General features: G+C 41.6%; 4 protein-coding genes across 7 annotated transcripts in view; 2 read left to right on the forward strand and 2 right to left on the reverse strand.

The window, feature by feature from the left end:
- wtip (WT1 interacting protein) overlaps positions 1-3,088 on the reverse strand; it is a 35,878-nt gene extending 32,790 nt beyond the window's left edge. Inside the window, exon 1 of the mRNA XM_058089563.1 lies at positions 1,333-3,088. Within this exon, the coding sequence (XP_057945546.1) occupies positions 1,333-2,758 (1,426 nt within the window). The 5' untranslated portion in view covers positions 2,759-3,088. The remainder of the gene's footprint in view (positions 1-1,332) is intronic.
- Positions 3,089-4,728: 1,640 nt separating this feature from the next.
- Positions 4,729-7,843, reverse strand: sdr42e1 (short chain dehydrogenase/reductase family 42E, member 1). Of its 3 annotated transcripts, none has more exons than XM_058089594.1 (3): positions 7,707-7,843; positions 7,367-7,443; positions 4,729-7,155 (listed from the first exon to the last, which is right to left on the reverse strand). In XM_058089594.1, exons 2-3 carry the CDS (start codon positions 7,426-7,428, stop codon positions 6,054-6,056), a joined length of 1,164 nt encoding a protein of 387 aa, XP_057945577.1. In that variant the 5' UTR covers positions 7,429-7,443; positions 7,707-7,843; the 3' UTR covers positions 4,729-6,053. The 3 variants fall into 3 exon arrangements, with proteins under 3 accessions (XP_057945577.1, XP_057945576.1, XP_057945578.1); XM_058089593.1 differs by having other exon boundaries at positions 7,771-7,819; XM_058089595.1 differs by having other exon boundaries at positions 7,646-7,762.
- Positions 7,844-8,103: 260 nt separating this feature from the next.
- LOC131139749 (arylamine N-acetyltransferase, pineal gland isozyme NAT-10-like) lies at positions 8,104-9,765 on the forward strand. Of its 2 annotated transcripts, none has more exons than XM_058089625.1 (2): positions 8,104-8,225; positions 8,502-9,765. In XM_058089625.1, exon 2 carries the CDS (start codon positions 8,507-8,509, stop codon positions 9,377-9,379), a length of 873 nt encoding a protein of 290 aa, XP_057945608.1. In that variant the 5' UTR covers positions 8,104-8,225; positions 8,502-8,506; the 3' UTR covers positions 9,380-9,765. The 2 variants fall into 2 exon arrangements, with proteins under 2 accessions (XP_057945608.1, XP_057945609.1); XM_058089626.1 differs by lacking the exon at positions 8,104-8,225 and adding an exon at positions 8,244-8,395.
- Positions 9,766-10,289: 524 nt separating this feature from the next.
- Positions 10,290-11,782, forward strand: cnep1r1 (CTD nuclear envelope phosphatase 1 regulatory subunit 1). The gene is made up of 6 exons (XM_058089627.1): positions 10,290-10,384; positions 10,797-10,868; positions 10,982-11,055; positions 11,163-11,272; positions 11,385-11,439; positions 11,518-11,782. The coding sequence occupies exons 1-6, from the start codon at positions 10,360-10,362 to the stop codon at positions 11,557-11,559; spliced, it is 378 nt and encodes a 125-aa protein (XP_057945610.1). The 5' UTR covers positions 10,290-10,359; the 3' UTR covers positions 11,560-11,782.
- The last annotated feature ends 2 nt before the right edge of the window (positions 11,783-11,784 follow it).

The following is an 11,784-nucleotide window of genomic DNA, read 5'->3' on the forward strand; positions in this document are numbered from 1 at the left end:
TATTATTATATATATATATATTATATATTATTTATATATTATTTGTCTGACCTTTAGGAACAAATAAATGATGAAAAGCAACAAAAAGTGACTCAGTCTCTGTGAATATTCGTTAAATCTGAGAATATTATTGACAGATTCTGGCGAGGGAATCCTATAATCGTCTTTATTATGCACGTGTCTGTGGTCTATTTGTTCATAGAGCACTGCTCTATGAACTGCGCTGAGGTGGTGTTCAAGCACACTGCGTATTTCTGAGTCACAACTTTGATAAAATTTAAGAACGGAGTCTGTTAGAACAGGACTGTAATTTAAAGGTTCCTAGTTAACTCGGGTTCCAGAGGGAACGGATTAAGGGTAACGCATTACCTGCTGTCAATCAATCAAGATAATGTTAAATGTTTATTACATTTACATTGCATGTAATACTGTTAGAATTCTCTATAAAATGTGTTTTTTGGAAATATTATTGGATGTCGGAAGGTGTTGGTTTGATTTTCATGGTTTCTGAAGGGGAAGATGTGTTCAGTTTTTGTACTTTTTCCTTATTTGTCTGACCTTTAGGAACTGATAAATGATGAAAAGCAACAAAACTGTTTCCTATTTCCTTCAAGGATTGGCGACTCAGCCTCTGTGAAGAATGGACAGTGGTTCTTTAAATATGAGGATACTATTGACAGATTCTGCCGAAGGAATACTATAATCATCTTTATTATGCATGTGTCTGCGGTCTATTTGTTCACAGAACGCACACAGAACAAAGAACAGCTCTGTATCTATCTCCTTCCTCCATTTTTTTCCAAACACTGCACTGGGGAAGTGTTCAAGCGCACTGCGTATTTCTGAGTCACAACTTTGATAAAATTCAACAACGGAGTCTGTTAGAACAGGACTGTAATTTAAGGGTTCCTAGTTAACACGGGTTCCACAGGGAACGGATTAAGGGTAACACATTACCTGCTGTCCATCAATCAAGATAATGTTAAATGTTTATTTATCCATTTCATTTGGTGGCAATTTCTGCATGTAATACTGTTAGAATTCTCTATAAAATTTGTTTTTTTAGAAATATTATTGGATGTCGGAAGGTGTTGGTTTGATTTTCATGGTTTCTGAAGGGGAAAATGTGTTCAGTTTTTGTACTTTTCCTTATTTGTCTGACCTTTAGGAACGGATAAATGATGAAAAAGTGGCGCTCTGAGTTAAAAGCATCATCACAGGAGACATGAGCAAATCTCGCGAGACTTCACAGCTCACTGAGAATCTCAAAGAATCGTTATAATAAAGTGAAAAGACGATTTTTGAACGTAATGTTTGGGCGTGACCACCTACCAAAGTATTCCTTCTTCATGTGCATCTCCAGCTCCTTTTCCAGCTCCAAGGTGAGCGCCTCCAGACGCCTCTCCGCCTGGCTCGGTCCACTCTCCCGGCTCGGGGTCACCTGATAGGGCAGCTTGAACCTCTGCCCCGCCGAGGACGTTTTGGGGCCCGCGAGGCCGTTGCCAAATGCCGAACCAGGAGTCATTTCCAGCGTGTTCTCCTGGAGATGGAGGCGACCGTGTATCCCGTTTGAGTCCCCGAGCTCCTGCATCAGAGAGTCATCATGTCCCGCCAGAATGGAAGCCCTGGGGGAGGGCAGCTGAAGGTCCGGGTAGGCGCTCATAGATCCCCTGGAGCTGCGGGAGCTTCTCGAACTGTGGCTGGAGATGCTGGAGCGCGGGCTTAGCACGCAGTTGGCACCCGCCCCGGGTCTGGAGCTCCCGTCCTGGCTGCAGAAGCTGGACCTCGGGCTGGCCATGAGCGGAGCCGAATGCAACACGGCTCCGTCAAAGTCATCCCGGGTCGCCGGACCGTACCGAGAGTCCGAGTAACTGGATCTGGGGCTGGTGGTGAAGGAGTACTGGCTGGCCGTGCTGGACCTGGGGCTGGTGTGCCTCTGGTCGTAGCCCATGCTGATGCCGCTGGTGCGGTTGCTGCTGGGCTTGCTGCAGCAGTCGCAGCTGTTGAGGCTGGTCCTGGGGCTGGAGTGCTTGCTGGTGTCGCTGGCCGTGCTGGCGTAGCTGGACCTGGGGCTCAGCACGCCGGAGCCCTCGCAGTGCGCCAGGCTGGACCTGGGACTGTTGGTGTAGCGATCCTGGCCGGGCACCACCAGGCTCGCCCGCGGGCTGCTGATGCTCGACCTGGGGCTGGCGTGCTTGCTCTGGTCCTGGGAGGACACGGAGGACGCCAGGCTGGAGCGGGGGCTGGCGGCGCCGTGCCTACCGTCGATGCACATGCTGTTGCACCTGTTGCCGGGCAGAGGCAGCGGCTTGTGGAGGGCGTCGAAGGCGGAGCCGGTGCTGTACCTGTGCACCTCCAGCGAGTACCTCCGCTGCCTGTCGGAGACGCCGGTGTAGCACGGAAGAGCCACCTCGGACTTGCAGCAGCCCTCCTCGCCGTAGCCCGTCTCTCTCTGCGGGGCGCAGAAATCCACAGGCACGGTCCTGTTGCACTTGACCGGCCTCACCGGAGCCGCCGTGTAGACTTTATTCCCGGTGGTGAAGTTCTCCACGGTGTGATGCTGCTGCTGGAGCACAGCGGTGCCATTCATCGCGCTCCTGCCGCACTCGACCGGCGGCGGCTGCGGCGGCGGCGGCGAGAAGTCCAAATCGCGTCCGATCACGATGTCCCTCCCGGCGGCGTACATTCCGTCGTACAGGGAGAGCTCGTCCATCATTTGGCTGGCCCGGAGAACCACATCTTGCTGGTAGTCGTCCATGTTTTTTTTTTTTTTTTTTGTAGTCCGGAAACAAGTTGCGAGCTAGCAAAGCGGACCACTAGCTGAGCTCCATTTGGGGAACAAAACACACAAAAAAGGGAAAATGTGGCGGTGCTAATGTCGGCATCGCCGCCCTCGAGACTTCCGCCGTGGCCGCCTTTAAAAAAAACTCTTTCAAGCGCGACGGTTTGTCAACTTGAGTTTTTTTTTCTTGTTGTTAAGTTGAAAGGTCCTTACAGTCAATGGCGCGCTGCGCGGAGGAATTTCACCTCACTTTGGAGTTCTACATTTCTCCCTACGCGCACTCGTGTGGAGAACAAAGTGGACAAAAAAGAAAAAAAGACACAAAGACACGATACGCGGACGCGTGTTTGAGAGAGGGGGAAAATGGAGGGTTAAAAAAGTCTTTTTTTTTCCAGCGCCGGCGGTGGGAGGGGGGACTCGTTCGCGATAAAGGAATGCGGGGGATGGAGACGGGATGCGCTTTGCCCCTGTGGAATGTGGTTAATGCTGCAGAGAAACAATGATTGCCACCAACTCAGCAAGGGGCTGTCGGCCCTCCAAACACCACACTTTATACTGACAAAGACAGAGAAAGGAGATGTTTCCATTCCAAATAACAAACGTCTTCAAAGCTCACCTGGTCGGGAGCCATTGCAAGTGCATTTATAAAAAAAAAAACACACACACAAGTTCAGCAGCTTGTGTGATTTGTATTTAAAAACTATCATTACTGTGACTGGGAGTCCACATTTAACAACAAAGTCATTGAACAATTTTGGTGCATCGCTATTGGAATGACAAAACAGTCTCCGGGATTCAATACAAAGTCATTTTGGAGGGAGAAAAGGGAAAAACACAATGTAGATGTAACCCCAATGTAACCCAAGTGAAATTTGTAATATAATTAATTTATATATAGTCGTATACTATGTATTTTTATTTAATAATACCCTTTCATATAATTATATATATAATTATACATTTTTTATTTATATATATTTTATTTAATAATACCCTTTCATATAATTATATACATAATTATGTATTTTTTATTCATATATATTTGTATTTAATAATACCCTTTCATATAATTATATATATAATTATATTTTTTTATTTATATATTTTTTATTTAATAATACCTTTTCATCTGATTATATATATATATAATTATATTTTTTATTTATATCTATTTTTATTTAATAATACCCTTTCATGTAATTATATATGTATAATTATATATATTTTATTATATAGATTTTTATTTAATAATGCCCTTTCATATATATATATACATTATATATTATAATTATTATATATATAATTATATATTTTTATTCATATATTTTCCTTATTTAATAATACCCTTTCATATATATATGTGCGTATATATATGTTTTATATTATATATATTATTATATTATTAATATTATACTATGATTAAATTTTAGATATGATATTATATTATAATATTTATATTATTATTATATTATAGATATTATAAATGTATGTATATTACTATACATATATAATATATATATGTGCATATTATATTATATATATGTATAATTATATGAAAGGGTATTATTCAATAAAATATATATAAAAAAAATATATCATTATATATATTATAATTATTATTATTATATAATTATATATATATACACTTTGTATATTTTTGCATACTTGTATATTCTTGTAAATAGCACCCACTGCTATGCTTGTTTCGCTAACGTTTGTGTCCTTAATGTTACGCTGCTGAATGTTATATTTGGTATCTATTTTGTGTGGACAAACACATTAGCTCATTAGCATTAAAGCTACACACAAAACAGTGTTTTCCCTGCAGGGCTAACTGAGACCTCAACGAGACCTTTAAGAGGAAAAAAATGTTTTATACCAACAGAGATGACTTTTAAGAAATAAAAAAATAATAATTTCCTTAAAGCATCTTTAATTTAGCATTGTTTGTTTCTCACGCTTCAGTACAGTTTGCTATCACCACGATGCTAACAATAGTGGATGCTAAATAAATAAAGTGTACAATGACTTTAATTCAGTAACATTGAAAAAAGACAACTGCGACTTTTCAGCACTGCTTATATAAACGTTAACTTCAATGTCCCCTAATATGAGCTCAAATTAGCGCTGGGTCAAACAACATCGGTAGCTGTGGCTGTAGGCAACCCCCCATAAGATGGCAGAAAAATGCAGTCGTACAACCCTCCATCTGGTACTTTTACAATCAGTAACTGTTACATTTGTTCACTTCCTGCTTTCTTAATTAAATTAAATTTGTATTTACTTAAATGTATTTTTTATTTACTTAAATGTAATTTTTATTCACTTAAATTTAATTTTTGTTTACTTAAATTAAAGTACATTTAATTTAATTAAACATTTATTTAATTTAATTTAAATTTAATTTATTAATTTTTATTTTACGAGGTGATATGAGCATCCAATGCCATAATGGGTACCATAGTGCATGTCAATATAGTGATATATATAGCACATCATGACTGGTTCAAGACTCTTCATCCTTGTATTTAGCAAACATCAACTGCTTGTATTGTTTCGACCCTCGTGAGGAAAAAGCGGTAGAAAATGAATGAATGATTAATGTTCATGTTAAAGGTTAAATAACTGTTAATACTTATCCTCCCTATCCGTGTGGAAGTGGTAAGTTTTTGGCTATTTAAGTTTAAAGGAAATAACTTGAAGGCTACCGTTTAGGTGGCTAGCTCTCTAGTTTGCGAGTTAGCATGTGTCTCAAGACCCTGCAGTTGCGCAATATGTTGTAAATAAAAAGAGTATAAATGTGACTATAGTTGTGTTTTGTCATGTCTACAGGGCTCTAATAATGCTTTGTTCATTTTAATCTGACAAAAATAATTTGTTTACCCACCAACTATATGTGGTTTCTTAAGTTTTTATTATTTGCCGTTTTATTATTATTATTATATTTATTTATTTATTACTGATTGATTTTCTTTATTCTTGATTTGTTTATTTATTTTTCATATTTTGTGCAGAAAAATAAGATATTTGAGAACAGTGGAATGTTTTATCAGAGCTTTTATTGTAAAAAATCGGAACCAAAGCACTGAAAAAGTTTGTATATTTTTCTGTTTTTAATAAAAGCGTTGTTTTTTTTTTTTGGAAAACCTGATGCGGCCCAGCCTTGCCCAGACCCTAGCTCCAGTGGCCCCCAGTTAAATTGAGTTTGAGACCCCATGCAGTACGTCCAGTATCTCTGCTAGCATAATGTGCTGTCTTGTCCTTTAGCGTGTTATCTGCTGCCAACAACTGGCAGAAAAGAGAGCAGCGCCGCCACAAAGGCAGCGGCCAACAGAAAATTAACCACGAGTCGACTGAAGCCGGAGCGTTGCCGTTTCCTCCCGTGGCCTCTGCTGCGGAACCAATCGACAACCTCACGCAGGTCGTACTCCTGCGGACGGTAGCCCAGCTGGGCCTCGGCTTTGGCCATGCTGAAGTAGTGCGTCACGCCCGTTTTGTACACCTCCGTGCGCGTCAGCAGCGGCTGGAAGTTATACAACGGTCCCACAAGGTGATGGATCATTTCGGTGAGAAAGGCAACGAAGTAAATAAGTCCGATGGGGAGCCGCAGTGTGGGGAACGGGTAGCCCAGACCTTCAACGAGAGGCCTGAAGAACTCAAAGTTATTAACAGGCTGTCCGTCAGAGATGAAGTAGGCCTGGCCTGCAGAGCGGTGTTGCCTCGTGGCGGTTAAAGCGTCCGCGGCCAACATGTGTGCCGACGCCAGGTTGTCCACATGCACAAACTCCACCAGGCTGCTCGGTTTGCCGTAAACAAACCTAAAGATGCCTTTCTCGATGTAGCCCACAATCCGTGGTAGATGCCGCTGTTCGCCGGGCCCGTAGATACCTGCCGGGCGCAGTGCGCACGTTCTCAGCACCCCTGAACCATCCGTCAGTGGGACTCCATTTGATTTTAACACAGCCATCTCCGCCAGGGACTTGGTTCGGGAATAGTGGTCCGGGTGAAGATGGAGGGGCAAGTAAGGTAGGGTTTCGTCTCCGTTCTGTATCTCCTGACCCCCAAAGACCACATTGAAGGTGCTGGTGTATACCAGTCTGGGGACTCCATTTTCCAAACAGGCCTTGATGACATTCTGAGTGCCTTGAACATTTACAGCTTCAATCAGGTCTCGGTTCAGTTGCTCCCTGCCAGACATCCCGTAGGAAGCGATGTGGAATACGCAGTCCACACCGGCAACAGCGTTCCCAACTTGGGAGCAGCTTCGTATGTCACCCTTCAGGAACACCATTCCTTCCGGGACCTCTAGCTTTGGACGGATGATGTCAAAGAGGATGATTTTGGCTCCTTTTTTGTGAAGGTGGGTTGCCAGGCTGCAGGTATTCAAAATGGGGACAGCTTTAACATAGCATGCTAATATAAGTAATATAAACTGATGTGGTGACGCCATCTTGTGTTGACAACAAGTATAACAGGCCGCTACGTCACTTGGACTACCTCAAAAAGTCACCAAAATTAGCATTACATTAGATTTGAATGCAATGGCTACAATTGAAAACACAACATTTTAGGAACGTTACTCACCGATAACCAAAATATCCGCACCCTCCTGTTATCAAGTATGTTTCCCGACGTGTAGCTTCCATCACAGAAATTAAGAACTATTGAGAAAAAAATAACATTTTATGAGTAAGTAAGCACGATATGTCAAACAAACATAAAAGCCATTATGATTTACAAACTGCTATGCTAATTTTTTTTTGCGCAAATCGCCATTGTGCATACCACGTTTCAAGCTAGCAACACCGCAGTGTAGCATTCGTAGGCTGGAACATTGATTAACATAACAACAGCGCCACTAACCTCATAATGGACAATGTATAAATTGAGATAAATGTCCCATTTTGATTAATACGATCCTTACATGTAATAGAGCGCTGGTTGTATTGATCCCTGTGGTTAGCACAACGCGTGTTGACGTAGCTTACGTAAAAAAATTGGATCATTCCCGCTTGTTCAACAACACGGAGGAGGGGGTTTACAGGAAGTAGTCGAAAAAACAGTACAGTAAAGGTTTATTTGAGTTATTTAAACGTCACTTAGAATTGGAAGTGTTTTATTTTGGAAGGTGAAAACGGATTTGGTGTTTTACGTAAAACAAACACCCACTTCCGGGTGGGTTTTCTGATCAGGAAAAGGCAGAAAACAACAAAAAAAATTAAACACGCACAAACATATTATTAAACAGATAACACATAAACTTTTAAACCACATATAAATAAAATAAATAAATACGTTCGACTGACGTCGCTGGGTTTTATTTTTTTCCCCCACTGCTTCCTCATCTGACAACGCCCCCCTGTATTTCGACCCCGCACTTTCGCGTGTGTGTAATGTTTAACTGCAAATAACTCCACATACGTTTCGTCGCCGTTGTAGTCAGGTAAGAATTCCTTATTTTTAACATTTTTTTTATATTCTACTTAAAGTTGTTGCAGAGGAGTTGACAACGTTTTGTGGCGCAACACCGTACTGAAATGCTGATGCTGTCAAACTGAGCAGTGGAACAATTTAGGGATTAGTTTGGCACCCGTTCTAGCAGTCAGTATTGAGGTAACAAAAAAGTAAAAACTCAGGAAAAGTTAACTATCCGATACTAATGGGTCTAAACGTACTGGAAAAACGCACCATAATAGTGTTTTATTTTTATTTTTTGCAGACAAGATGAACCTGGAGGCGTACTTCCAAAGAATAGGCTTCCACGGCCCACTGGACAAAGCGGATCTCACCACACTGAAGCTGATCCACAAGCATCATGTCATGTCGATCCCCTTCGAGAACCTCAGCATCCACTGCGGCGAAGCGATCGTCATGGACCTGGACGCCATCTTTGACAAGATAGTGACACGGAACCGCGGTGGTTGGTGCCTTGAGAACAACTTGCTGTTTTCCTGGGTGCTCAAAGAATTGGGATACAGCCCGACCATATTGGGCGCCAGAGTCTTCAGTAGCGCCACTGGCGACTTTGGACCTTGTAATAGTCACCTCATCAATATGGTGGACATTGAAGGCAAAGCTTATATAGCGGACGTGAGCTTCGGGGTGTCGTCGCAACTGTGGGAGCCGCTGGAGCTCGTCCACGGGAAGGACCAGCCTCAGAAGACCGCGGTGTTCCGTCTTCTAAACAAGGGAGAGGTCTGGGTTCTAGAGAAGTCGAGTCGAAAGTCGGTGATCCTGAACCCGCACTTCGCCAGCTCGAGTCTGGTGAACAGGAAGCTGACAAAAACGATATATTCCTTCACAATGGTGCCGTGTGTCGCCGAGGACTTCTTCGAAGTCAACGACAAGCTTCAAACGGATCCTGGTGCGCTCTTCACCAACAAGTCCATCTGCTCCTTGCAAACACCCACGGGTTTCATAGCCCTGATTGGCCGCGTCTACAGCGAGGTCACCTCCAAACCCGAGGAGGGCGTCGACGTATTCGATATGAGGGATGTGCCAGAAGGCGAGGTTGAGCGAATTCTGAGAGAGAAGTTTAACATCCGTTTGCAAAACAAACTACAACCCGTCAACAACGCCTACTCATACACACTCTAAGGCCAGGATTCCTGAAGGAAATGATCCAAATTCACGGAATTGTTCAGAAAAAGAAGTACTGTAAGCTCCGAATAGTGGCTCTTTGATCAAATGTCAATCATATAACAGAACAGGTCATTTTTTTTGTGACATTTCTGTTTGTTTTTTCAAACATAAAGTGCAAGCACGCCTCGGATCTGACATTCCAAAGAGGTTTTTTTTTATTCCGATTGCATGGAAAAGTACTTTTAAATTAAGTTTTACATGGAGAATCTGTCGGTCATAATCTTAGCAATAAACAAATAATTCATTGTTATCAGATTGTATTATTTGTAGTGATCCAGATTTTTTTTTGTCATGCAATGCACTTTGCAGAGAACAGCCGAATAATGATTTAATAATAATAATAAAAAAACAATATACAGCTGTACTTATTTCTTTAGTTGTGTTGTACAAAAAAGTGTAACACAAGAACATTGAAAATGAAAATTTTCTTGGTTTTGGGCATTTTGTCAATGTCATGCTACACTTTTTAAAGTCATATTATGAATGATTATGCTATAAGCAGCTTTTCTTCGTGGTGAAATGCATTTCTAATGCGCAGTCTTCATCATTATAAATATGTAAAAGCAGTCATATGTCCTCATGTAACTGTATAATAACTGTATGTGCCACCTCATCGAGCACAACAACTTATGACTTACTTATTACTCAAAATCAATCATTCATTGCCAGGAGGCAATATACAACAGATTGTATATTAAACTAAGTTCATTAAGTTCATTAAAAGCACTGCTAAAACAGCGACATCGAGCGGCAATGTCGTGGTAGTACACCTTGCTTGATGATTTGTCCATCGAGGTGGAAAGGCGGTGCCTCGTTACATTGTGCTCGCCAATCAACTGAAGAGAAAATAACCAAATCGATGCTGATTGGCCGTATCAAGCTGTCTTTCATCTGAGGTGGGCGGAAGCCGGCTGTTGGGACCACGATTAGAAGACATGAACTCACTGGAACAGGCCGAAGGTAATAAATATATATACATTCACGAAGAAAAACAAAAGGTCAGCTTTTAAGAAGTAATCGATTTGGTGAATGATTGAAATTGGCTTTGATGCGTACATGAGAATGTAACGTTGCAAAGTTAGCCGATTCGTCTGCTTTACGATATTAGCATGTAGCATTGTGGCTGACATGTTAGCTTTCGTTTCTAGCGTTAGTCATTTAAATTTATTACTTGTATTACTTTGGAAACTAACAGTATAGATCATACATTTATGTATCGTCCTGTGCCAATTTATGTGTTGTTATTGTGTTGTTGCCTTCCTGAATAAACGACTCCCCTGCAGTTACAGTGCTTAGTATACGGTTGCTCCTATCGATTAGTTATGCCTGGCACTGTTTAAGTTGACAGTAATCACGTTTATTTTGCCATTAGATTTAAAAGCCTTTGAGAGAAGATTGACGGAATATGTCTCCTGTTTGCAACCTGCCACAGGAAGGTGGAGAAGTAAGTCCAAAGTCATTAGATAGACCCTCACAAGCTAATGAGCTGTGTCTTGGATAACATAATCGATTGACGAGTCGTCATGGTTACTTTGTTGTTGTTGTTGTTTTTCCCAGTGATTTTAATAGTGGTGTCGGTTTGCACAGCCACGGGGGCGTGGAACTGGTTGATAGACCCTGATACACAGAAGGTAAGCATCCATCTGAAATGGTTAGAGCTCGATGTCCGTGTGCTTTTGAATGTTTATACGTTATTTTATGAGTTTGATGGTGAGTTTCTTCTTTCTGCTTTCTGCAGGTGTCTTTCTTTTCCTCGCTGTGGAATCATCCCTTCTTCACCATCAGCTGCATCACGCTCATAGCGCTTTTCTTTGCGGGGATACACAAACGAGTCGTGGCGCCGTCAATGTATCCTTGTATTTACAGTATATCTTCATGTTATCATTTTTAAAGCCATAAATGTCTATGCTAACGCTTTTATATACAATATGTTTGTTATCTTTAACCTTTGCTTCCTCAGTATCGCTGCTAGGTGTCGGACAGTTTTAGCTGAATACAACATGTCCTGTGACGACGTGAGTCACCCGACGCAACCTTCCCCCCGGCCCTTTTTTTTAATATGTTTCTAAATGCTTCTTTGTGTCGTTACGCAGACGGGAAAGCTCATCCTCAAACCACGGCCAAATATTCAGTAACCGAACGTTTTCGAGAAGTGACGTTCTCAGTGGACAGGGGAAGGAACGAGAGACGAGAAGGGACACGGACGCGTTCGGAGCTGTGCTCGTGTTAAAGCTGCTGAATTACTCGTAACAGTACTTCTGTGTGTGTGTGTTTGTTTCTGGTTTAATCATGTATTTTATGTAAATGTTTCTATTTTTTAAAACGATTTACCAAATAAATATTCCATAAATATTCCAATA

The sequence above is a fragment of the Doryrhamphus excisus genome, chromosome 12 (assembly GCF_030265055.1).
Source record: "Doryrhamphus excisus isolate RoL2022-K1 chromosome 12, RoL_Dexc_1.0, whole genome shotgun sequence".
Taxonomy (NCBI): Eukaryota; Metazoa; Chordata; class Actinopteri; order Syngnathiformes; family Syngnathidae; genus Doryrhamphus; species Doryrhamphus excisus.